The sequence below is a fragment of the Lemur catta genome, chromosome 11, assembly GCF_020740605.2.
Source record: "Lemur catta isolate mLemCat1 chromosome 11, mLemCat1.pri, whole genome shotgun sequence".
Classification (NCBI taxonomy): Eukaryota; Metazoa; Chordata; class Mammalia; order Primates; family Lemuridae; genus Lemur; species Lemur catta.
This window is the reverse complement of record NC_059138.1, coordinates 24848893-24874417: the sequence shown is the minus strand read 5'-3', so window position 1 is coordinate 24874417 and position 25525 is coordinate 24848893. Positions and strand designations below refer to the sequence as shown.

General features: G+C 37.6%; 1 protein-coding gene across 5 annotated transcripts in view; it reads right to left on the bottom strand.

Annotated features, from left to right (window-relative positions):
- The window catches only part of CADPS2 (calcium dependent secretion activator 2), a 438625-nt gene extending 417975 nt beyond the window's left edge, over positions 1-20650 (bottom strand). For 2 of the 5 annotated variants that reach the window (XM_045564925.1, XM_045564927.1), the window contains exon 1: positions 19961-20636. In XM_045564925.1, coding sequence (XP_045420881.1) covers positions 19961-20299 — 339 coding nt within the window. In that variant the 5' untranslated portion in view covers positions 20300-20636. Of the gene's footprint in view, positions 1-19960 lie in introns of all 5 variants that reach the window. The other 3 variants (XM_045564924.1, XM_045564926.1, XM_045564928.1) reach the window with 2 other exon arrangements.
- Between the last annotated feature and the right edge of the window lie 4875 nt (positions 20651-25525).

Genomic DNA, 25525 nt, shown 5'->3' with positions numbered 1-25525 from the left:
TCAGAACTGCATGGAATCAGAAAATTTATCACACACTTTTACAAAGGTGAAGGAATCAAAAACCAGTGGCTCCAATTCAAGAGAATTATGAAGAGAGAAGGACAATTCTCAGTCTGCTATCCAAACATTAGTTCAGATTAGAGCAAGACAGAAGGCAGCTACAGGAAGGACATATCTGGGGGGAAAAGCAAAAATGAGAGATTAAGGTAATCCTTTGGAATAGCAATTCTCAAACCTAAACAGATGCAACACCCCATGTCCTGGATATTGCCCCTTTGTCCTCCCAATTCCCTTTCCCCTGTTCTCTACCCTGCTCTGTGCTATGGAAGGCTTAGGAACCATAGCAGCCAGGCATTTTGCTTTGCAGATTCTCTTTGGGTTTCCCTTTGGTAAGGTTCCAGCACAAAATCAGACAGAGAGGAGAGAAAGAAGAAGGTAGGTTTATTCCCTTGGCTCCTTCCCTGCCACACAGAAGTGGACAGCGACGAAACTCTTCACTGGGGAACACAGCTTCTGTCAGACAGCCTCTATCCCATGGCTGTAGCTCCCATCCAGTTCTGGCCAGGTTCCCTCGTTGTGCCCATTTTAGGCTTAGGAGCTCTCCTGCCCCGCCACCCTACAGTAAATCCCTGAATGCTTAGACAATTCTCACTGGTTCCCTAAATTGTGCCCAACTCTCCGTAATTTGTAAATTTCCCCTTACAGTGGGACATCTATTTTCTGCTGGTCCTGACCAATAAGCCCCCTTTTAATTTAAAAAATAAATAATAACCCATTTTGCTACCCATAAATAAAATTTATAGCTAGGTTATATTACCTACAGAGACATTTTCAAATAAATAAATTATCCTTACTGGAATAAAAATAAACAAATGAAATAATAAAATAACTAAAATAATATGTATTTCAGGATATAAATATCTAGACATAACTGGTCTAGAAGATAAAAAACTAGATGCATACATCCACTTATATAATGAAGAAGTCTGGGTTTAGCAAAAGTTAGGCAATATTTAACTGAATGTTGTCCACACTATTCTCCTTTTTTTGACATTTTTGAAATAAGGGCCTAATAGTTTTTGTATATACCCATAAAAATCAAAGAGAATGTGACAACTAAAAATGAAGGCTAAGACAAGCACCCCATATTGGTAAAACAAATATCACAAGCATCATTGCTGTTGATGACATTATTTTTTAAAATGGTGAGCAATTCTCAGGAAAATTTCTAACAAAAAAAGTTTAATCTTCCCTCAATTTTTACCTAGGAGTTTTCTACATATTTACAAAAACTTGCTGTATATTAAAATTATACAAAAGATACTTTGCATTTGATAAATAAAGAGTTATACTCTAGGCTCAAATATTGGCAGGTTTTTACCTATATAAATGTCTAGCAGGACAATGAGATGTCATGTAGCATGAAGAACAATTCTTCATCATACATTTCAGGATTTCTAGAATCCTTAGACTTTACCCACTAAGTACCAGCAGCAACCTCCAATCTCTGAGAAAAATCAAAAACATCCCCACAAATTTTTTACATGTCTGCTAAGGAGTATTACTGTCCCCAGTGAGAACCAGGGTTCATAATTTATAACAACTTAAGGAGGCAATGAAGGGAGACAAGATGGGTAGTGAAGAAAAAAGAAATGGAAACTGTAAGAAAACTTGAATGAAAACAAACACCACCAAAGCATAATATGTGGCTGTGCAGTGAAAAGTAGTTAATCTTCATAATGTAAACACCACTAAATCACTTTCAGTGTGTAGAATCAACAACTCAAAGTGTAGAAATCTTAATGATGGTTACAAAGCAAAAAGTAATCAGCAACTCATAGTGTGGGGATCTTAATGATGATTCAGAGCAAAAGATAATCAACCTTGGGAGGGTATGTTCCTCAGAGAAAAAAGTCTGAATGCAGCTGCTGTTGGCCAGGGTTTCAGACTCACTTGTGTCTGAGCCAGCACCTCTGAAATTCCCTTAGTATTAGCCTCTGAGTCACAAGGTGATAACCACAGCTACAGACACTGGTGTGGTGGAGCTGAGACTAACAATGTGTCTCCTGTCTCATACACCAAAACTTATGTCACATGGACACCTGTGGTGCCAGGGAAGCTAGAAAAGCAAGTATCTCACCCAGGGCTGGAAACACTGTAGCAAGAAAGAAAGAGGGAAAAGGACTATCAATTGGCAATTAACCCTGTCAACAGGAAAAATATGGCCATAATGTCTCTAGTTGAAGGAACAAGAAATAATGGATGAGTATATTATTTAAATTACAAAGCAAATTGTAGTTAAAGCATGGATATAAGAGAGACCTACTATAACAAATACCTTAAGTTAAAGAAATTAACATAAACAAACTAGCTTACATATGATAGATGTTCACTTTTCTCTCACAAACAGGTCCGAAATAAGGTGGTGGCATTCCTCTGCAAAGCTGTGGGGGTCTAGACTCCTTCTAACTTGCAGCCCTGCTGTTCTCAACAAATAGCAATCATCAACTCACCCAGATGACTGTTCTAAGTCCTGCTACAATGACACTAATATTGCAGCCAGTGGGAAGAGGAAAGAGACCAGAGAGAACCTGTTTCTTCCCTCTCAGGGAACAGCCCATAGGTTTGTACACATCACTTCCATTAATACCCCATTTGCCTGTACTTAAGTCTTTTGGCTATATGTAGCTGTAAAAGATACTGGAACAAATACAAGATGTGCTGATTGTTCCCTAACCAGTTACTGACACATTTTTGAAGCAGCAATTTGTAAGACAACACTTGCTCCTCTTCTGGCAAGCCTCACTTTCCACTCTCAGAGAAATCTCAGCAGTCTCTAGGCTAGCTCTGAATTCTATAAAAACAAAGACATTGCCTCTGTAATTCCTCATTAAGACTGATGGTCCCATGGGATCTTGCCCTATTTTCCCATGGGAGAAATAAAGCTGGTGTCCTGCAGGGCTGTGTTCTTAACCCACATTCTCTGTGATCATGCTCAATCCCACTGCACAGGGAAAAGGGAGAAGAGAAAACGAGAAGTGTCATTTTCAGCCGGACAGCCATGTACCCAACTAAAAATTTTACTGCTGTGAGAACAGAGAAAATATCAAAAGTCTACTAGCAAAACTAATAATGGTAAATAATCATATTCCAAGTAGAAGAAAGAAGAGCTAGATGCTTATGTGAGTGAGCTAAATCTCTCCAGCCTGCTCCCTATGCAGGAAGTACTGCAATGGCTCAAGTCTAAAAAAGATGAATGAAGAAGAGTGGTGTAGGCACCTTTAGATTTTTGAAGTATTTTTCAGAAGAATTAAAAATAATTAATAGTTAACAGTTAAAAGGTCTCCCTTTGGAAATGTGACTGCGAATGAGGAAAAGTAGGGCTGGGGACTGTTGCTTTCTACTGTAAATTCTGTAAGGCTGGGATTTTTAACCACGTACATTTATTTGTTATTTTGATAAAATAGTTTAAATATTTTTAGCCATGCAACAAACTCAAAACAGCACAGTTTTACTCTATTGCTCATTTTAATGTATTTATGAACTCAGTTAAATAATGCTGAGTAAATACTTTCTGCTTTTATTCTACATTATCGCTCAGGCTAGCACCTGTGCAAACCTTCAACCATTGCTACAGCCTTCAAACTGGTCTTCCTGCTTCCACTCTTGCCCCCACAGTCTATTCTCAAGGTTGTGCAACTATAAGGGGGTACCTTAAATTCCACATAAACAGTGCCCTCTGGAGTTGTGCCATGTAGTCACACTATTCTCAGATCAGACAAAGAGATCTTTAGAATCCTAATCACATCACTTCCTGAACCCATCCAAAAACTTCCAAGGGCTTTCTATCACTTAAATTCTAAACATCTTACCACAACCTAAATAATTGACATAAGCTAGCCTCTATCTACCTCTCCAGACTCATTTCTTCCCACTTTTCCTCTATTCATACCACTTTCACATAGCCTGCACACCACTTTGCTATTCTTTATAAGAAAAGCTTGTTTTAATCCACCTCAGGGCTTTTTGCACTTGCTTTTAGTGCCCTCTAGGATACTCTTTCCTCCTGCATCTCCAAGTGGCTTAATCCTTCACTTAACTCAAGTCTTGGTCAACAGCTACATGCTTATCTAAGAGGCTTTCCAGGACCACCCTATCTAAAACAGCTACTGATACCAACTTCCCCCCAACAGTCACTCTCCCTTAATAGGCATGTGTATGCATTTATCTGTTGCATATCCATCTCTTCTACTAGAATATAAGCTTCGGAAGGTCTATCTTGAGCAACCTGATGGAATAGGAGGCTCTTGACTAGAGCTCCTTCCTCCCACAGACACATCAAGGAATCAATTCTCTCCAAGAGAAAGTCAGAATCCAGTTGAAAGACTCCGACCAATTGAGAAAATATCCACATCAAAACAGGTAGAAAAAGCTAAGATATACTTGCACACTAACCCTACCCTGAGCACAGTGTCTTATAATTAGGAAGGAAACCTCAACTCCCAGCTTCTTCCCAAAAGGTGAGGGGCTTATACCACCTATATAGTGCTCACTCTCTGCTGAGGGCTTGGCTCTTAAATCACCATACTTCAGGAATGTCAGAGAGAGGGCATCAGAGGATTTCCATCAAGCATAAACAACAAAAGGTGTTTTAAACTGCATGAGCACTCCCAGCTGCTATAGCCCCAAAGATCAACCCAACTCCCATCTTCCCCCTGGAAAGGGCTTTGGCTGTATGCTTTTCCAGCAGCTCCTATGGTTCTGGCCTTCAATAAGTAAGTATCTGGAAGCCTACATCACAAATAAAGAAAAAAATTCATTGAGCTTAAACAGGAAGCATGGCACTCCCTTTGCCCTGGCAACAATTCCAGCCCCATAAAAAATCTCTCTATGGAAAGAGGTTGGAGGCTTCTGACACCAAGAACATAAGGAACAACATTCCCCAAGCCTTCTTTCCTGGCTTGCTCCTGAGATAAAGTCCTGCAATCTCTCACTGGAAGGAGGCTGGGGGACCTCCTTGTACCTGAAGGGAAAAGTGGGCACTCCCTGCCCCTTCCTCCCTGGCTTACTTCAGTGAAAACTCCAGAGCAGAAGTGTCCTCCTGCTAGGATGGTGTGAGGATTCTGCTTGCTTTAACAGAAGAGTGGGCACTCCTTGAGCCTTCTTTCCTTACCTGCTGTACCAATAAATCCATGTCTGTAGACTTTCCCTGAAAGTAGTTTCTGCATGCATCAAGTGCCCCAATGTTTACAGCCTTCACTCAAGTAACTGGCTCCTAAATCACCTAGCTCTGGGAGTGGACAGAACTCTATACTGCTGAGAACAAAAAGGTGACTGTTAAACTTACAAACATTTAGCAGCTATCTTCCCAGCTTAAAAGTGACCAGACTGATCAAGAGTGCAGGAATCTGCCTCAGACCCTCTTATTGGTGTAGGGCAGACTGAATGGGAGATAAACTCTGGCTCTCAGCTTCTCTGCAAGGAAAGAAGAAACTGGAACACACATCTAACACTCCAACCTCTCCACCTGCATCCCAAGGGGCTGGCTTTTATCCTATCTCTCTCATGGCAACAGCACAACTTGACACTCTCCAATTAGGGGAGGCGGGTGCTCACTAAGAACAAAGAGAGCAGGTTGGATAAATACAAATAGCTTAGAACCTAGAATTTCTTAGCAGACTGAGTGGAAAGAAATATCTTTTATGCAAGTCCAGTATAACAAGACAGAGAAAGGTGGTTTTCTTAACTAATGTGCAGAAACCAACACAGAGAAACAAGGAAAATGAAGAAACAGGAAAACACATTCCAAATTAAAAAATAAAATAAACATCCAGAAGCTGATCCTAATGAAATGGAGATAAGTGACTTACCTGAGAGGGAATTCAAAATGACATTCATAAAGACCAAGATAAGAAAAGCAATAAAGAACGAACCCAGAATTTCAACAAAGAGAGAGAGAGAATATTAAAAAGTACTAAATAGAAATCATTGAGCTGAAGAATACAATAACTGAACTCAAAAATTCAAAAAGAGGTGTTCACAGTAGACTAGATCAAGTAGAAGAAAAGATTAGTAAACTTGAAGATAGGCACTGGGAATCATCAAATCTGAGAAGCAAAAATAAGTAAGAATGAAAAAGAATGAGGACAGCTAAAGAGACTCAAGGGATATCATCAAGCAAATAACGTATACATTACTGGAGTACCAGAAGGAAGAAGAGAGATAGGGATAGGCAATAAATTCAAAGAAAAAATGGCAGAAAACTTCCCAAGTCTGGAGGAGGAATTAGAAATCCAGATCCAGGAACCTCAGTGAATACCTAATATAATGAATCCAAAGAAACCCACAACAAGACACATTATAATCAAATTGTAAAAAAAAAAAAAAAAAAAAAAAAAAAAGATAGAAAAGAAAGATAAGGCAAGAAAAGAAAATTTGAAGTAAAAGACAAAGAGAGAATATTGAAAAAGCTGCAAAAGAAAGTGACTTGTTACATACAAAGGTAGCCTCATAAGACTATCAGTGGATTTTTGAAGGCCATTTCTGAAGGCCAGAAGCAAATGGGATGATATAGTCAAAAGCCTGAAAGAAAAAAAATAAAGCTGCTAACCAAGAATATTATACCCAGAAATCTTGTCCTTCAAAGATGAAGGGCAGATAAAAACTTTCTCAGAGAAACAAAAGCTGAGGAAATTTATCACCACTAGACCTGCCTTACATGAAATGCTAAAAGGAGTCCTTCAACCTAAAGGAAAAGGTCGATAAGCAGCAACCTTTTTACTCACTGGTAAAAGTAAGTATGTAATAAAACTCAGAACATTCTTATACTGTCCTGGTGGTGTGAAAACCAATTATATCTCTAGTATGAAGGTCAAAAGACAAAACTATTAAAAATAACTAGACCTCCAATAATTTTCTAAGGGACACAAACAATAAAAGATACAAAATGTGTCATCAAAAATAAATTGGGGGGAGTAAAAATGTAGAGTTTGTGTGAGTAATCAAAATTAAGTTGTTATCAACTTAAAGCAGCCTGTTATAAGTACGAGATATTTTATGTAAGCCTCATGGTAATCACAAAGCGAAAACCCTTAATAGATACACTAAAGATAAAAAGAGAGAATGCAAAGCATACCACTACAGAAATTATCAAACCATAAGGGAAGACAGAAAAAGAGGAATAGGGGAACAATGGATCTATAAATTAACCAGAAAATAAATAACAAAATGAAATAGTAAGTCTTTACCTATCAGTAGTTAATTTGAATGCAAATGGATTAAATTCTCTAGTCAAAAGACATCAGGTGGCTAAATGGATTAAAAAATAAATAAAAAGACCCCACTGTATGCTGCTTCAAAGAGACTAATTTCACCTATAATGAAACACACAGACTGAAAGTGAAGGAAAGGGAAAAGATACTTCAGGCAAATAGAAACCAAAAGAGAGCGGTGGTAGCTATACTTTATCAGACAAAATACACTTTAAATTGAAATTTTTAAAAAGAAGGTCATTATATAATGGAAAAGAGGTCAATTCATTAAGAAATTATAACAATTGTAAATATGCATGCATAGAAACAGAGTAGAAAGGATTACCAGAGCTGGGGTGTAGGGAAAGAGATCTTTATCAAAGGGACAAAGTTTCAGTTAGACTGGAGGAATAAGTTTTAGTGACCTATTACACTGCATGGTGACCAAAGTTAATAATAATGCGTTGTATATTTCCAAATTGCTAAAAGAATAGATTTGTAATGTCCTCACCACAAAAATGGTAAGTTTGTGAGGTGATGGATATGTTAATTATCTTGATGGAATCTTTCTATAATCTATACATAGATAAAAATATCACATTGTGACCCATAACTAAACACAATGATTTTTCAACTAAAAATAAAGTTTAAAAGGGCTATCTTGTCCATACCTATATTCAAGTGTCTAAAAAAGTGCCTCCCACACAACATCTGTTCAAATATGATCTCAATATTTGTTGACTAAATACAATATGCTTTACAGTGTGAAACATTTTCCCCCTGATGTAAGTTATTAGAAAATTTTAAAAGGACACTCTTCAAAGATATACTCCATACAGGCATTGTACTAGATGCTTTTCAGAAATCATTTTACAAATCTACATAACAGCTCACTGAAGCAAGTATTAATCATTTTACAGATGAAGAGACAGCAATGAAAGGACAAGGAAGTGAAGACCCCCTACTCTACTACACATAGGGTTGTCATAACAAGATAGAAAATTGAAAATGAAAAAGTCTGAGAAAGGGGAGAATGGAAGAGGAGAGAGACATATTACCACTGAGCTAAAAAAAAATATTACAAATAACCTGATTCATTCTACTTTTCGATTTACGTATTCCAGCATTTGCACAATTCTTTGAGGGTGCTCTTTTCATTAACAATTGAAATGAAAAACAACTAAACTTAGTAAGTACCCAATTAATGTCAAAGATTGGCTATTTACAGTATACTTCATAATCTTTGTCTCAGTAGCACTACATTTGAAACCTATGTTTATCACTAACAATTTTAAATTCACTTTATAAAACAAAAGCACAACAAAAAACATATATATGTACACACATTTTTATATAGTTTCTCCCCCTCCCCAAAAAAGCCTATACAAAGAGCAATTCTGCTGAAGCTTAATTGTTGAGTAGCAAAGGCACCAAGTTATAACTCAAGCTGTTCGTCAGCTAAAGAAAGAAAGGCTGAATTCAGCACACAAAATAGAGTTTTGGAATGTTAATGTAAGAAAAAATGGATTGTATGAAATTAAACCTAAAATGAGTTCCTAAGGTCACTAACGTGGGGGTCATCTACATATTGCTTTATCCAATTAACATTTTCAATTCCCATCTTGACCTCTCAGTAGCACCTGACACTGTTTTCTACTCCCTCTGCTAAATAGCTATTTCCTTAGTTTCTGTGACATTGATTCTTATACAGCTGGCTGTTCCTTCTCCATTTCCTTTTCCAGCTCAGCCTTCTCTTCTGTCCTAAATCCTGATGTTCTTTAAGGTCGGTCATTAAAATCTTCTTGCTGGATTCTCTTTTTCTGTGACTCCTCATCCAAACATATGGCTTCAATCACTATCCATATGACAACTCTCCAATTTAACTCTTGTGCCCAAATCCCTCCCCTGAGCCCAAAACAACTGGCTTTTTGATCTGTTCTTATTTGTAGGATTATAAACTCAACATCTTACCTATTAGATTTCAGCAAGATTACAGCAAGATCTGTGGTTGATCAACTTGCATATCCCCACATTGCTTACCTCTTAAATAGTTGTAAAGAATAAAAAGGAAAGGGAAAAAAGTCCAAAGCCTAGGATTCTAAGATTTGGTGATCAAACATCACAGAAATTCTTATAGTATTGCATACTTCAATCATGTAACTTTAAGTTTTCATAATCACTCGACATTTCAGCACCTCTGTCTGTCATTTCATGTGCGTTGGTGAACTTCATTATAAATAAATAGGAACCTTTATTTCTTCTTCAAGGGAAAATTTATACAGAAGCTTATTATATAAAAGATATAAAAGCAAACTGAATCTAGTTGAAGCAAGGATGAGAGAACAAGAATGGGCTTTATCTCAGTCTCCCTACTTACTACTGCTCGAGAATATATGCAATCCTTCTGGTTAAGAAAACAAGAGCTTCCCAAGCGTGGGCCAGAGTTGTCTTGTTATATTTCAGAATTTTTTCTGATGATATTCAGCATTTTGTAAGCCTTTTTATCTAAAGCAGTATTTTTAGTTTTAGATATTTTTTCTAGAGAACCAAATTAAGACTCATCTCTTTAAATAAATATGGAATACATTTCCCTAAATATGTTAAAGTAGTAAGAATACAGTCTTCATGGTTAGCAGAATTTATTTTTCCCACCTTCTAATAAAAAATTCCATGCACATCCACAAAAATATATTTTTAAAAATAAGGTAGCAACACTGTAGACTAAAGATAAAACTATAACCCAATTTCTAGGGGAATGTCCACTAACTTCATAACCCATGAACAAAATTGGATATAGACTCTTCCCTTTAAATCAGAACAGCAAGCACAACTATGAGGATGATTTATATTGTCACTCTACCTATCCCTACCTCCAGGATAGGACAGCTGAAATGTCCCAAAATAAAGGCAGCCAAATGCCCCCCTGAGGGGAATGATCTTTGGGGAAAGCAAAACCACCCACCTGTATCTGGCACTTCCTCTATTTCCAGATGTATTAAAAAAACAAAAAAATAGAGTCCATATAGCAAAAGATATAAAACAAAAATCAAAAGAAACAGAAAATACTGAACGAGTTAGAAAACAGTAAGATTGAACATATCAATAAGGATTAATAAAATGTTTCAAACTCCCTTATTAAAGACTAGGCAAAAATTGATGTATAAAATAATTTTCCTCCATAAAAATAATCCAGAAATGTGAGTGTGTACACATATGCAGATGTATGTGTATACATGTTTATACTACATATATACAGGTGACTATATGTGTATGGGTATGTATTATTATAGATACTTATCAGTATCTTACAAACCCCACTAAAAGAAAGTAGTTTCAACGCTAAATCTGGACAAAGTAGAATCCTTGTCCCACACCCACATTAAATAGATCAAAGAAAGTTACTTTTCATTGACTATAAGTACATACTTATGAATCTTTATACTACTGAGAGAGTCTGGCATCAAAACATATGAATTAAACATGGCTAGAAAAGCAAAAAAATACAATTATAGTAGGACAATTTAGTCAAAGAAGACAAAAATAAGATAGGAATGATTTCTATGATAATGCTAATTACTAGCTACAGCAAACTTTTAATCCCAAAGTCATAATATATACTAATTCGTGATGGAAAACATAACAAAGCTAAGAACAACAATGCTAAGAATAGTTCAGTAAACTACATTCTTTGTCAATATAAAATTAGGAATCTATTATTAAAGAGAAAACAAAAATCTTTCAACAAGTTGACATTTTAAAATTACTCTTCTGATTAACTACATAAACATTGGTTCATGGAAAGAAATCTGAAATAAGATTAAATATTTAAATAAAAATAAGTTTTATGACGTAACATATGGACTGATGCCAAAATGTACTTAAAGGTAAATTCATAGCTTTGCATATTTTCATTATCTTACTACAAAAAGCAGAAAATAAATTAAGCATCTTAACCAAGAAACCAGATGAAAGAACTATTCTCTTATGTCTGTCTACCTTTCTCTCAGTCCTCTTTTTTAAAAAACCTAAGGGAAACACAAAGAAAGGGCAGAAACTATTGATTTATAAAACAGAACTTACAAAGTTAACAAATGTATCTGTTAAAAACAAAATGATCTGGCACATCTACTAAAAATTTTTTTTAAAAAACGGAGAATATAACCTAAATAAGACTTAAAAGCCAACATAAAAGATATTGGAAAAATAAGTGAAAAATATGTTCAATTCTATCTTCATATATCTGAAAATCTAGAAATGGCCAATTTTCTGAAATCATGCAATTATCATATTTGAGTCTGGAATAAAGAGAAAATGGAATAAGCTAAAGACAGAAAAAATCTAAAATAGGTTCTGAATACAGATAACTTCACAAGAGAATTCTTCCAAAAATCCAAGTATCAAATACTTTACATACTATAAACAAACAAAAAACTATTCTTTAAAAAAATGAACTATCCTAGAACACAAAGGTAAAATGTTTCTCACTTTATACTACTGTACCTTAAAACCAAACCTGTGATCATGGAAGTCCAAAATAGAAAATGACAGACCTTTCTCTTATGAATATACAGGAATATACACTGACATGTAAAACAGAAGAGGAACAGCTACTGGGTAGAACCAGACAAAAGCCATCACTATAAACAGATGATTCAATCACCTACCTAGAAAATCTAGAACGGTCAATACTAAAGAAAATAATCAACTGTATACCATAAATATATAACATCAATATGGCCCGTTATAGAAAATTACAGTTTCCCATTTATCCACACTGAGAAGATGATAGCAAAAGATAAATATTTAAAAATAACCTTGATTATAAATGCAAGGGGTCTATATAATGAAAAGTACAAAATGTTACAAAAACATAAACAGCTTGTCTAAATGGAAAAGATAAGCTACACTCCTGGAAGACTGGATATAGTAAAAAATATCATTGTTTCCCAAACACACTTAATTAAATTGACAACTAAAAATGACAGCATCTAATCTGGAGCATATGCATGTAGTAGGCACTATACTAAGCACTTTACAAGCTTCATCTCATTTAATCACATATAAGGTCATTATCTCACCATTTTATAAAAATAGTAGCCAGAGCCCAGAAAGATGAAGTGCCTTGTTCATACAGTGAATGAGTATTAGGGGAGTAAAGTCCAGGCCCTCTGAAGACACAGTGACTTCCTAACCAATATGCTATACTGGCCCACTATTCTTAAGAGTCGGGAGGGGAAAGAGGAATGATGAAAGAATTTCTGACACAGAAAAGGGAACTAACAACATCAGAGATTAAAATATATAACGTTGTCATAAGTCAAAATTATATGATCATTTGAAAAAAAATAAGAAATTTATAGACACAAAATTTATATATGTATTATACAAATTACTGAACATTAGCCCACAAGAGGATTTCAGCTTGTTTTATTCTCTACTGTATCCTCAAAACATTAGACAGTGTTAAATTCACATCATAGGGACTCAATAAATAGTTGACCAAGGAAATAATGAAAGAAAGAATATGATTAATCAGGCCTGAAAGCTTAGTAGTGAAAGTTTCATCAAAAATCAGGCTACAACAACTGCTTAGCTGTTTAAGGAAAAAAGTAAATGCAATTTCTCACCTCAAACTTTCATTCCAGTTGGGTAGTTGTCTAAGAGCATAAATGAGAAATAAGAAGTTATTAAGGAAAAGGTCGGTAGAAGTCTCTCTCGAAACAAAATGAAAGACAGACAATAGACACATACTGCACAAAGGACTGATACTCTCAATACGTATATTGTTAAAGCATTCACATCAATTAATAAAATCAAAATTTCACTAGAAAAATGGGGAAAGGATACTAGACTACACACACATACAAAAATACATCCCACAACCAACGAGAAAGGACCAAATTAAATAGCTCAGCTATCAGATTGGCAAGACAGCCTTTAAATTGTTCAGGCCCTTGACCCCAGTAACATTTCCATTATAAAAACTCATCATCCACTTGAAGGTTATAAAATGAAAATATTCAAACCATAAAGTTTACAAAGTGATGTGTAAAGTTTCAGGAAGCAAAGCAGAGCACCAATAATGCTGTACAAAGTAGAGGCTCCCAAACACAAACCAACAGTTACTTTATCTTTCAAAGCAATGTGAAGAACAGAGAGGCTTTTCCTTACTATCCAGTTAATGTTAGAATTTTGGAACCAGCAGAACTTAGATAAATTCTTGTTTAAATAGTTTTAATTAATTTATTTAATAAGACAATGATGTGAGAATGCCTTTTAAAGTTTACTTTTTGAAAAGCCTGTATGCATTACTACTGTATCCACTGCGGAAACAGTCTACCCATTAAATAGGGATTAACTGGACAGCATAAGATCTTCTAAGACCTTTGTGAAATGTACTGTTCAGTTAGCAATTACTCCGTGTCAGCTCCAACTTTTGAGATTGGAGCTATGCTCTCTTCCTATATAACTACATTCTCCTTCCAAATTCATTTTGGAATGGAAAGTAACACTCATGCTCAGCGTCCAATATTTATCATATTTTCTGCTGCTAATGTAGTGATTTATCTGTGGTTTTATAATGAATAAATTACACAACTGCCAATGTAATTTAAAAGCCTCCAGCACATTACCCCATTAAAGACCTTTTAGAAGTCTAAATAAGTATGTACTGGCCTTTCAATTGTATTGGCTCAACAAACTTTAGAGTATTACTTAGGTGTGTTTTTTGTTCCTTGTTTAGAGTATCCCTATTGCCTTTTCCTTAATATAGAATATCATTGTAATTATTCAGAATCTCACTCATTATTGCAAATACTTTTACCTTGCCTAGGTGAAAATAAGCCATTTTCCTGTAGTTCTCTTTAGAACAGTTCTCAACCTTAGCTGTACACTGAAATCACCTGGGAAGCTTTAAGACTATACCCCCAGAGACTAATTGAATTAGTGTAGGGTACAACCTGGATAATGAGAGTTTTAAAAGCTCTCCAGGTGATTCCAATGCGCAGTTAAGATAAGAATCACCGACTTTTCTTCTTAAGAAAGTAAATCATATCAAAATCTTTAAGTAACTTAAAACACACTGGTCATAAAATGTAATGTTAGACATTTTGAACAACAGCTCCATAATTTGATGCTTGTTATTCGAAATCGAGGAAATAGGTCGTTTGTCCCACTGATACGTCCACTATTTACAACCGCTGGGTCTTTCCCTAGCCTAAAAACTGAAATAGTAATATTACATGATCATGCAACCCACCTGTTCCTTCCCAAAGAAAGGTCTCAATTAATTTGAAATGCTATAAAGTAGCAGAATAACCCTAAAGTGGCCTGCCTCACTAGCAAATGATAACTGGAAAGATGTTCCATTCAGAATTCCTATATTTTATGATCTGGCAGTCAGCTTTCTAAATTTTGTTTTGAAAGACCTCACAAACCATGCTGTTTATCTTGTGAAAGTACAAACAAAGAGAGCTGTTTCCATTACAAAAAAAAAAAAAATCTGAAAAAGGAAAGTACACAATTGAAATATCTTAGTTCACTTAAGTAGTCGTTATATAGCAAAATTAGTTGATTTCATTTTTGAAAGAAAGCAGCAAATGCCAATATCACTTAATCCGTTTGAGTTCTCATTAGCACAACTCATTCCTCCAATTTAAGTGCTGTGATCCCAGGATACCCTGTGGAGAGTTAGAAGAATCAGTGGAAGCAACAAGCATTTTTCTCTGAGATACTGTTTTAAGTCCAGTCTGAGGTTTTACTTTAATGTGTGGTTTCCAACTCACTCCCCACAGAGCAAAGTATTCCCTATTATTAACACCAGCAAACAACATAACCCATCTTTTCTGTATTTGCACCATAATATATCAAAGCCTAAGGAGCACAAAGGATAAATCAGGCGTCTCCAATCTATGATGAGTTGTCTATTTCACTGTATATGACAATGTAATAATAGAAATAAAGTGCACGATAAGTGTAATGTACTTGGATCATCCCAAAACCATCCCCCATTCCGTGGAAAAATTGTCTTCCTTGAAAACGGTCCCTGGTGTGAAAAGGTTGGAGACCACTGGGATAAAAGATCTTAGCTCCCTAAGAGCATAGCATTTTAGACTATCACCAGATCTGCTGGAAACCCACAAGCAAGAAAACAAGGCATGCTGAGAGAGTCAATGCTGCTTATTTGTCTCTGGGGTTTGGTAGTGGCACTGGGAAAGTGTCACTTCAAAGTCATTAGTTCTATACCAACAAGTAGTACCATTTTTATGGCTTTCTTTAGAAAGATGAGGTGAGCCCTGGAGGTCTCAAACTATGTTTAAGAACACTAGTCTCAAAAGAAGAACAGAAGGCCCTTTCATTTTGCCTTTATATCATCTTTCCTCCATCCTAGACCTCACTAATTCTTTGAGGCATGGACTGAATCTAAGACTTACATGTATACAACAGACAGCTGCTAAGTTCTTATATGTCATGCACAGTGCTAAGTACATATCAGGCCTCAGTTGTGTCATCAAAGCCCCAAAGGTAGGGCAACATAACACTTAAGGCACAGGGCACCTAGCACAAGAAAAGTGATTCTCAGCCTTTGTAGATCTAAAGCTCAAGTTTAATAAAACTGGCTCTTTCTCTGAGCTCAAGGATCACCTCAGTAGTCATAAGATTATAAAAAAAAAAAAAAAAAAAACAGTAGAAAACTACTGCTTCCAAAGAGAGATAAAAGTGGCCATTTTATTGTAGTACAGCATTCAGATGAAAGTTGGAGGCAAAAAACCCACTGTGTGTTATTCTAACCAATACTATTTCTCCATAGTGCTCTCCTCCAGATCAATTTTACTCAAGTTTACTTCCCCACCATCTGCAATCTCACAGTATTATTTATATACGTTTCTCAAACTTAGATTCTATCATGGAAAATTATATAAAATGGTGGGAGTGATTATGATACAAAAAGGTTTTAATAAGGCATAATTTAGTCTGATTACAGTGGCAATACACGTTGAACCATAAAGAACACAGGTATATGAATCATATGGAAAGCTATTAGATACCATTTTAATCTTTTTAATTCCCTCTTCATTATTTCTAGCTAAAAAATAGTTGGCTCCTTTTCAACATCTGACTTTTACTAAATTTAATAGTAAAAACAAAAATAATGAATAAAGCAATTACTGACTAGAAACCTATAGACTCTAAGTCACATACATCTTAAACATAGTTATGAATTTAGACCTGAAGTCTGTGAACTCAGCATCTATGAGTGAAAGTACTTTACCTCTTCTCTGCTGATCATTACGCTTGTCAGGGTCTCCACACCTTCTAATTACCAAGCAGCCCTTTTATTACTTTTTCCTCCAAGGTCTCAATGTTTTCCAAATGTATGACATGCAAATTGCCTTTACTAAGTAACACCTGATTTGCTTGATCTATATTATTATTTTTCTAGTTTCAACACCGATCCCACCTTTAACTAATGATCTAGAATCATCCAAAGTTCATAATCAATTTAGCATCATTACAGTGCAAAGGTAATGAGATACGCAAGCATTAGGGGCTTTAACACCATTCACTCCTGAAGTCATTTTTAGATGTCTGTTTGTTACATCATACTGCTACCATGCATGAACTCCTGGATATGTTTATTTAGGAGGTGTAACCACATGGTAGGGCACTCTGTCAGTGTCTAGCCCATACTCACCCCCAGAATTTTCTGTAAACCCATCAGTAGTCAATTACAGGGCCTGATTACTATTATTCCTCTTAGTTGAAATATTCCAGCCAAAAGCAAAGATATACATGTTTTTGTTAACTGTACATTTAATGCTATTAAGCTTTCAGACACAACCTCTTACCAACTTTGTGGGCCATTTTAGGCAGGTGAAAAAAATAAACAACAGTGCTGCTCAGCTCTGGTTCATAGAAACTCACCAGCCCCTAACAGTGAAAGGGCTTTAACTGATGAAAAACCTGAGTCCTGGCCTCCAGGGTAAGGCTCTTATCTCTGTGATTAATTTTCTTTGTTTAGAAAATGAGGACCCTTTCAGATTTCAATTTCTAAGTCTCTAAATTCTCAAAGTTGAAAGAAGTGAGTAAGCAGCAATATGCATTTCAATGACAATAATCTAAGCTATTAAATCTTTTTACTGAATGTCTGACTACCTGAAGATACAGAATAAAAATATACAATGGATTAGTGATTTCGCAATTATCCTGTTACTTCTTTTATATAATCCAACTGTATAATTTAAGACTTAAAGTAAGATTTTGGCATTAATTATTGGCTTGTGCATCAAATTCACCTGAACATAGTTAAATTCTCATTTCCTTTTGCTCTAGGAGGAAACCAGACTGCCAAGAATTGTTTCACCTGCTTTTAGTAAGCAGCATGTTACTATGAGGGGTGAGGCTTTTGAATAAGGTAAATACGTAGGTTGTTATGCGGGCTTAATAAAAAATAAAAACGATTCACAATTTGATTTACACAGTGCTCTAAGCACTTAGAAAATATAAATTTCTAAGCATTCCAACTATTTTATATAAGAACATAGCTAGTGTTTTGCTTCTTTTTTTTTAGTTTGAAATTATTTTTCGTAACGCCTGGATAAGGTTGTAACAATAGTCTCCTCAGGGGTACTGTGAATGTACCTGTTTGCCAATTCAAATAATTTTGAACAAACATTCTTATTGAAACAGGTGGAGTCAGAGAAAACTGCACTGTTTGAACAACCAAGGGAGAGTCTGCTTCATCAACAAAATGCAACAAGTATTCACATCATAAGTCAACTCCTAGTAAATGACTTTTGTAAAAGCATCTTCAAGGGTAATATTCCAAGGAGAACTTGCCTCTTAATTTTACCAAATTATTTTTATACTTTACTAAGAATAAGCTTAAACGCAATACGAATGAAAAAGCTGGAGACTGGACGATACAAACTTTATAGAACTCATACCACAACATATATGTCAAAAATTACACTTAGTTTAAGAATGACTACTAAAGTTGACAGTGCTTGACTTGAAGTGGAGAAGAGAACATGAGTAACTACCTCGGAAGAGAGTCAATACAAGGTTGGTTAGGAAGTACGGTATTCATCCTGGAGTGGAGCAGAGAGCTCACAAAAACACTGCAGGGCATTCAAAACTGACCTGAGGAATGGTGGCTTTAATCATGTCCATTGGTTCGGGCACGGGGAATGATACTATGACCTATTTCTCTTCTCCAACAGAAGAAGTTGCCTAGAGGATCTCAAGATCTCTTCCAGCTCTAACTTTCTGTGACTCTGAACTATCCTACAGGGTTAGGTTACCTGAAGGATCTGTGTGATTGGTCTCCAACTGTAGGGAAATATCTCATAACACTCCCAAAGTTTAAATGATTCCAAAATAGCTACTCAGTTTGTGCCTGTTTTAGAAGGTTGAGTAAGAACACTTAATAAAATTTTCTAAGAGGGTAGATCTTAAGCATACAATAACAGTATTGTTAACTATAAGCAGTTTCATAGGTGTATACTTATCCCCAAACTCATTGAGTTGTACACATTAAATATGTACAGCTTTTTTAACACATCAATCATACTTCAAAAAATAAAGGTCAGTTAAACGGGAGTAGGAGGATGTTGAGAGGGGTAAGGGAGACTGAATCTACTCTGAACTACTGTTATATTTCAAGTCAATTCAAAACCTCTCCAAATTTCTAAAAATGCCTCACATGCTGAAGTTAATATCTCAGAAAACTAATAAATATCTGTGCACCTAGGTATGCCTTGAGCAAACTACAGCCTCTCCAGATCTCCATGTCTTGTCACAAACTGAGGGGACGGTTACAGATTTCTACAGAACCTTCCAGGTTCAGCATACTATGATATTAATAAAATTTCCTAGACAGTTTGTATTGTAAACATTTACTCACTTAGGCAGTTTGAGTCATTACCTTTGTCTGCTACGGAACATCAGACTCTTTTTTGGGTCTTGTTTTAAATCTAAAGTTGGAAGACATTTCAACTGAAACAAACTCCTTTCCTCTTTGGGGAGAAAGCAAGACACAAAGCATTTTAAAAGCATTTTGTTATGAAGTGATTATGCGTCAATCCCTTATTTTTCATCAACAGTACGTTTCATTAGGCGTGTCCAGACCAAGAATATCTTACTATTCTACAAAGCTGCATACCTTCTTCAGTGTTTGTTCATTTGATGTCCTGGTTGTATGGCAGTATAGGAAACTTTGGTTTTTATCCACTGAGGAGAATTTCCACACGTCTCCCTAGTTAAGATTTCTTTCTAGCTAACAGAAGAAAAGTGCTCAGACGTCACCTGTTTCACCTACCTACACACTCATTGAGACCCACGGCAAAGCCCAGCTCTAGCAATATCACACCGGGCTACGGGGACAGGAATGCATCACTGCTGTTAGAAATTAAACTTGATGGGAGTTGCATTCCAATCCGGCCAGAGCTGCTCCTGCCGGGTGCGACCACAGCAAGGCGGGCGCTGTTGGTCGCTCTGGGTCTCGCGGATGGTGAGCTGACAGCTCCTGCCACCCGGGCGGAGGGGAGGAGAAGGGGTGTCCGCTGCAACCCCATACCCGGCGGGCGAAAGCACCGTCTTGCCCCCAAAGATTATTTCGCAGAAAGACGGCAGGCAGGCACCCCAGAGGTCTCTCCAGAGAAAACCCCAGGGAGAAGTGGCGGCAGGAGGCGCCCGGTCCCGCAACTCACCTTCTGCTGCCTCCGGGCCATGTCGGTGGGCTGCTTGGCGTTGAAGGGGTACGCGATGCACCTCACGACGAAGACATAGAGCTGCAAGCGCATCCTCCGCTCCTGCTCGTCGTCCAGCTGCCGTTCGGGCTCGTCTCGCCCCTCGCTGAGCACCGAGGGGCTCGGGCTCACGGGTCTGGCCGCGCCGCTGCTGCCGGTGCGCCCCAGCGCGTCCCGCCGCCCTTCCCGCGCCGGGGCCGGCGGAGCTCGCTGCGAGCCGCCGGCCGCCACCAGCACATCGCGGCTCTCCTCTTCCAGCCCCTCGTCCGATTCCTCCTCGCTGGAGGACGGGTCCAGCATGGTGCTCGGGGGACCCCGCCGCTCCGACTGCGCTCCCCAGGCGCCTCAGCCCCGGTGGCTGCACCCGCGGGTCCGAGGGAGCCGCGGGGCTGGCAGCAGCGGACGCAGAGCGAAAGGGAAACCGGCCGGGGCTTTCCGGACACGTCGAGTTAGATCCCGGAGTATTTCCTACCGCCAGGGCGAAAGGGGCGGGCAGGAGCCGGGAGGGAGACTGGGAGGGGGAAGAGGGGGAGCCACGGGGATCGAATAGGCGGAGTTAGCGTGGGGGACGAGCCTGAGCGCCTCGGGAATTGCTCCGCCAGCCTCAGGCGCGCCGGCCCTGTGGTTCCCCTCAGTCTGCCGGCGGTGGCGGAGTGGCCCGAGCGAGCGCCCGGGCGCAGGTGGGGAACCTGTGGCGCCTACAGCCAGCAACACGTGGAACGGAATGTTGAGGAGCGGCGCGGGCCGCGGAGTGCGCGTGCGCGCGCTGCTACCGCTGGCCGCGCCGCGTGTCCGGGTGCCGGGGCGCCGGGGCGCGCGGTTTGCAAACGCCGGGGAGCCCCTGAGCCGGGTGGGCAAGAGAGCGCCCACCCGGGGCTGCTCGGACTGCCCTGATCCTACCACCGATCATCTTTTCCACCTCGCAGGCTTTCTGGGGAGATGAGAGTGAGATAGGGGGACAGGGAGGATTGTCCCCAGCAAGAGGTGAAGGGGAGCAGCCAGGACTTCTCTCAGACGCGAACCTGATGTCCAGGGTTGAACTGGAGCGCAGAAAAGTGGGACTGGAGCCCGTCATCTCGAAATATCGTTGGGAGGAGACTTTGAAAAGTCTCTCGCCCTGCTCTGCTGCTGTTTGACGTTCATGCTGAAGTCCAAATTATAAAAGTTAGCACGTAATGGAAAGAAAAAAAAATCACGAGACATGCTTTTTAAACTGTTTTATTCCTGCAGATGCAAGAACAAGATAGATTTTCTATTTGCAGAATGACACTTTGATTCAGTTCAAACATAGCTCGATTATTTTCTGGGTCGGGATGTGACTGACTCAAAACAGGTTGTGTAGTGTAGGCATTTATTCGGCAAATATTTGAGCGCCTGCGGGGTATCTAGCACTGTTAGCCCTTTGCCGAGCCGCGGTGAACCGAAGCACACACCGCTTGGTCTCTGTTGGCTCTGGCCTCCAGTGGGCGTCTCATAGCTGCACCGGAGCCCTACCTTTTCTGAGCACATTTCTCAGCCCTGTGCCAGAACCGCGTAGGAGTTTCTTTTTGTGATTCTGTTTCTTGTGTCCTTAGTCCTGAACACGTTGGGAGGCGGGGTGTGGAAATAGGTGAAACAGTGAATTCAACACAAGGTGGAGTGTGCAGCGGCCAGGCTTGCAGGGAGGCGATGACGCTCAGTGGAAGTAACACGGGGCAAATGAAACACCTACCAGCACTGAGCTCGTCTCATGCATGGCCAAACAGCAGTGTTAGCTTTTCCAGGCCACTTCCATAGTTAGGTACACAAGAGACTTTCCTTCTGCATTTACTGCCATTCTCCCTAAATGGGGTAAAAGGCAGGAAGCATTTACTCCTGGGGAAACTTGCCTGCATTTGTCAATCCTTAACTGATCCCATGGTAATAAAAGGTCTTTACTAAAGGCATGGCTGTGGGCTGATGGCCAACTGCCAAGAAATAGGAAATCTCAAAAACTAATGTATTTAAAGGTGGTGTTTTATTTTTGGCAAGTCAAACAATAAATTGCAATTTTATTCATTAAAGTCATAATATCTCATTTGCAGTTTGCAAAGGTCTGTGAAACTGTTTATTTAATAACCCCATCAAAGTAACCTTCTGAGGCAGGTGATATTATTGATTGCCCTTTATACAAGATATTGCACTAAGTCTTTTGCATACGTTATCACACTTATTTAGTTTTAGTTGCACAACATTGTTAAGGAAACTAAAACTTAGAAAATCCTCTTTCCTTAGGTTACAGAACTAGCAACTAATAGAATAAAGACTCAATAAAGTTATCTAGTTTCAGATATTGCCATTTTCTGGGGCAATTTGCTTTGATAATAAATCAGTATATTAAATGTATGTTGTTTATTAAACTGATAGGAATTTAATTTCCAGGGACATAAAAGTACAATTTAAATATAGCATCTTTATTGCCCTTTTCTTGCCAGCCAACCAAAGGTATATTTTTCAGTTTCTTTTATTAATTAATACTGTTTGATATGATCACTTATTCTCTTCTTTTTAAAAGTGGTTATCTAATCAAAGATCTTCAAGTTTTGGGGGTCCCAGTGGAAAACATCTAATAATTTTTGGAATAACATACCCAGTGTTTTCTCCAAGAAGATGAAAATGGTTAAGAGGCGTAAATTAAATAAATATCCAAAAGACAACAAACAGAATGTTTGAGGATTTCATTAATTAAACATACATTGATTAAGAAACTAACACATGTTAAAGCTATGCTGGTATATTTAGAAAAACAAGATATAGTCCTTAAGAACTTTATCAGTTAAGGAATGTCAAATGAGAAAACCATTTATTAAAAAAAGAAAATCAATATTGAGATTGTAATCCCATAATTGTTCCAATAACCTGGGAGATAATGACAATACAGAGAAGAAATACCTCCTTCAGGAGATGGTAAGAGAAGACTTCTAGGATGCTTGACATATATCTTGAAGAATAATTCAGAGTTGTTGAGTGAGGGCATTGTAGACAGGAAGAACAGCACTTGCAATGGCATGCAATTGTTTGCCACATTTGGAGAACAGCAAGTAAACTGGACTGAAGTGAAAGATACATATGAATATATGGGAGATGAGACTAGAAAACAGGCAGAAGTAAGTTCTGGATTAGCCTTGATGCCATGCTTTGGAATTTAAGCCACATCCTGAATAAAATGGGGAAATACATAAGGGTTTTAAGTAAGGTATAAGACATACTGTGATCTGTAACTCTTAAGAGTCAGTCTGGAGCAATATAAAGGCAGTAAACCAGAGGCAAGATACCAAAAGGAGATCACTAAGGAAATCAGGGAGAGAACAATGGTGCCTTGAATTTAAGAGAGAGGACAAGAGGAGGAGAGCTTAAGAGATGGACAGAAGAATTAATAGAATATGTATGAGGAGCTAAGAAAGTGGGTAAAGGATAGAACATGCTCCCTGGAATAGGTTAACTTGATTAATGATAGATGAAATACGGCCTTCTAGAAGACAAGTAGGTTTGGAGAAGCATCAAGCCTTTGGGGAGCTTATATAACATATCAGAGTGAATCTAGACACAGCTGGAAATACAAACTTGTTACTCAAGTCTGGATTAGGGAATCATCACCATATTGGTGGTAGCTGAAGTTATAGATATGGATGATAAGATCCAGAAATTACATGTTCAGAGTGAGAAGAAGGCTAATGATGGGTCTCAGGGAAAACCTCCTTGCTTGTCCTCATATTAAAGGATGGTTTAAAGAAAAGGAAAAGAAGACCTGATCATTAGCAACTGTAGCCGAATAATTTTCATTAAAGTTTCCAATTTTGTGCTTGCTCTAATGTTCTTGCCAAATACCTACCTTACATATCAACTTTTTAGGTCATTATAACATTGGTTGATGCCCAACATATGACAATGTTGGGCACACAAAAGAAATACACACAATACATTTAAACTTATTCAGTGATTCATTTTTACTTTTGTCAAGGTGAGCATAAAAACAAATTGACGTTATACTGCTTTTTAATGAAACACCTCTAATGCTAAGGAAAGATGGATGCACAGTAATAAAATAGAATGTAAAATGTGTTTTGGCAATAATATTTAAGGAAATAAGTGTGTGACCTGAATACCTATAAGTACCTATAAGTGGGCTGTTTTCTGGTTGAGAATCGATTTGTGCATTTGTCCTGAAAGGAAACTATTAACTTTTTCAAGTCACAGATGAAGTCATTCTTTCACTGATCACATTTTAGAGGTACCCACTTTAGGGTATACATTATTCTGAGTAGGTAAAAACAATAAAATTTAGTCACTGAGAGGATGCATATGAATCAGACATGAGAACAAAATAAACAATCATGGTAATAATATAGGCTCTTGTGCCAGAGAAAAATTCTCAAAATATCCCTTAAGTGTTTTGAAAGTGGATCGTCTATTATCTTTTATAATACAGTTATAGCTCAAATTATTTTACAACAGAGATAAGAATCTTTTTCAGGTCAAATGGAAGGACAAGTTTGACTATATGTATAGGAAAACTGTCAACTCACAAACCCAGCTAATAAAAGGAGTATGCATTTACAAGACTAAGATAAAATTAATAATTTTTTGAAACTTTAAGGTGAATATTTATATCTTATGAGGCAATAATCTTCCTGAAAATCATATTTAAGTCCCTTTTTCTCCCTTTGCTCAGCTTTTTTCTTTTTTCCTCTCTAATTAGAATCTGAGTCCTAGTAGAGAATCGTTCTGAGAATGCACCTTTTACAGCTAATGGATAAAAATATATGTGGATGATAAACAGAAATTGACCAGTAAATGAGTAGTCCACACTTACACACACACACACGCACATGCTTGTACACCTACACATGTGTACATATTGTCACACACTCAAAGGGGTTGTTACGAAGAGTAAATGAGATAATGTATGCAAAGTACTTAAAAGACTATGTGGTATATATTAATAGAAAGTTCTCAGTTCATGCTAAGTATTTTACTGTTACGATATAGCAATCACTTGATTATTAAGTTCACAGAACTTATTTAGCCACAGAACTATAGAAATAAAATGTAAAGTTGCAAATGGTTCAATATATTTATTTATTGGATTTTACATAGCTCTGAATCTATATTTCTAAATTATTAGCCTTGAAACAATCAGACTAAACTAACTCTCAAATATCTGTTACAATGTTTTATTGAGATCTCAGCGATTTCACAATTTTTATAAGAAGGCTTGACCCCAAATAAGAAGCTACCATCCTTCTGCTCCTATTCAATCTGTGGGCATTCCTTAGTGATTAATTACAGTTCTATTGTTCTTTAATTTTTCATTTTATGAGAAATTTGAAGGGAGTGCATAGAAGTAATTGTAAAGTGCAGGGAGGAAGGAAAGGTAGACGCACGTTGTGGCCTATGTGTTCAAAGTGTCTCCAGAAAAGTCTTGCTTAATTTAAAATATATATGTGCTGAGGAGTATTATTAACTCCAGAGAAGCAGATACTTATCCTGGAAGAAGATGTTTGGGTT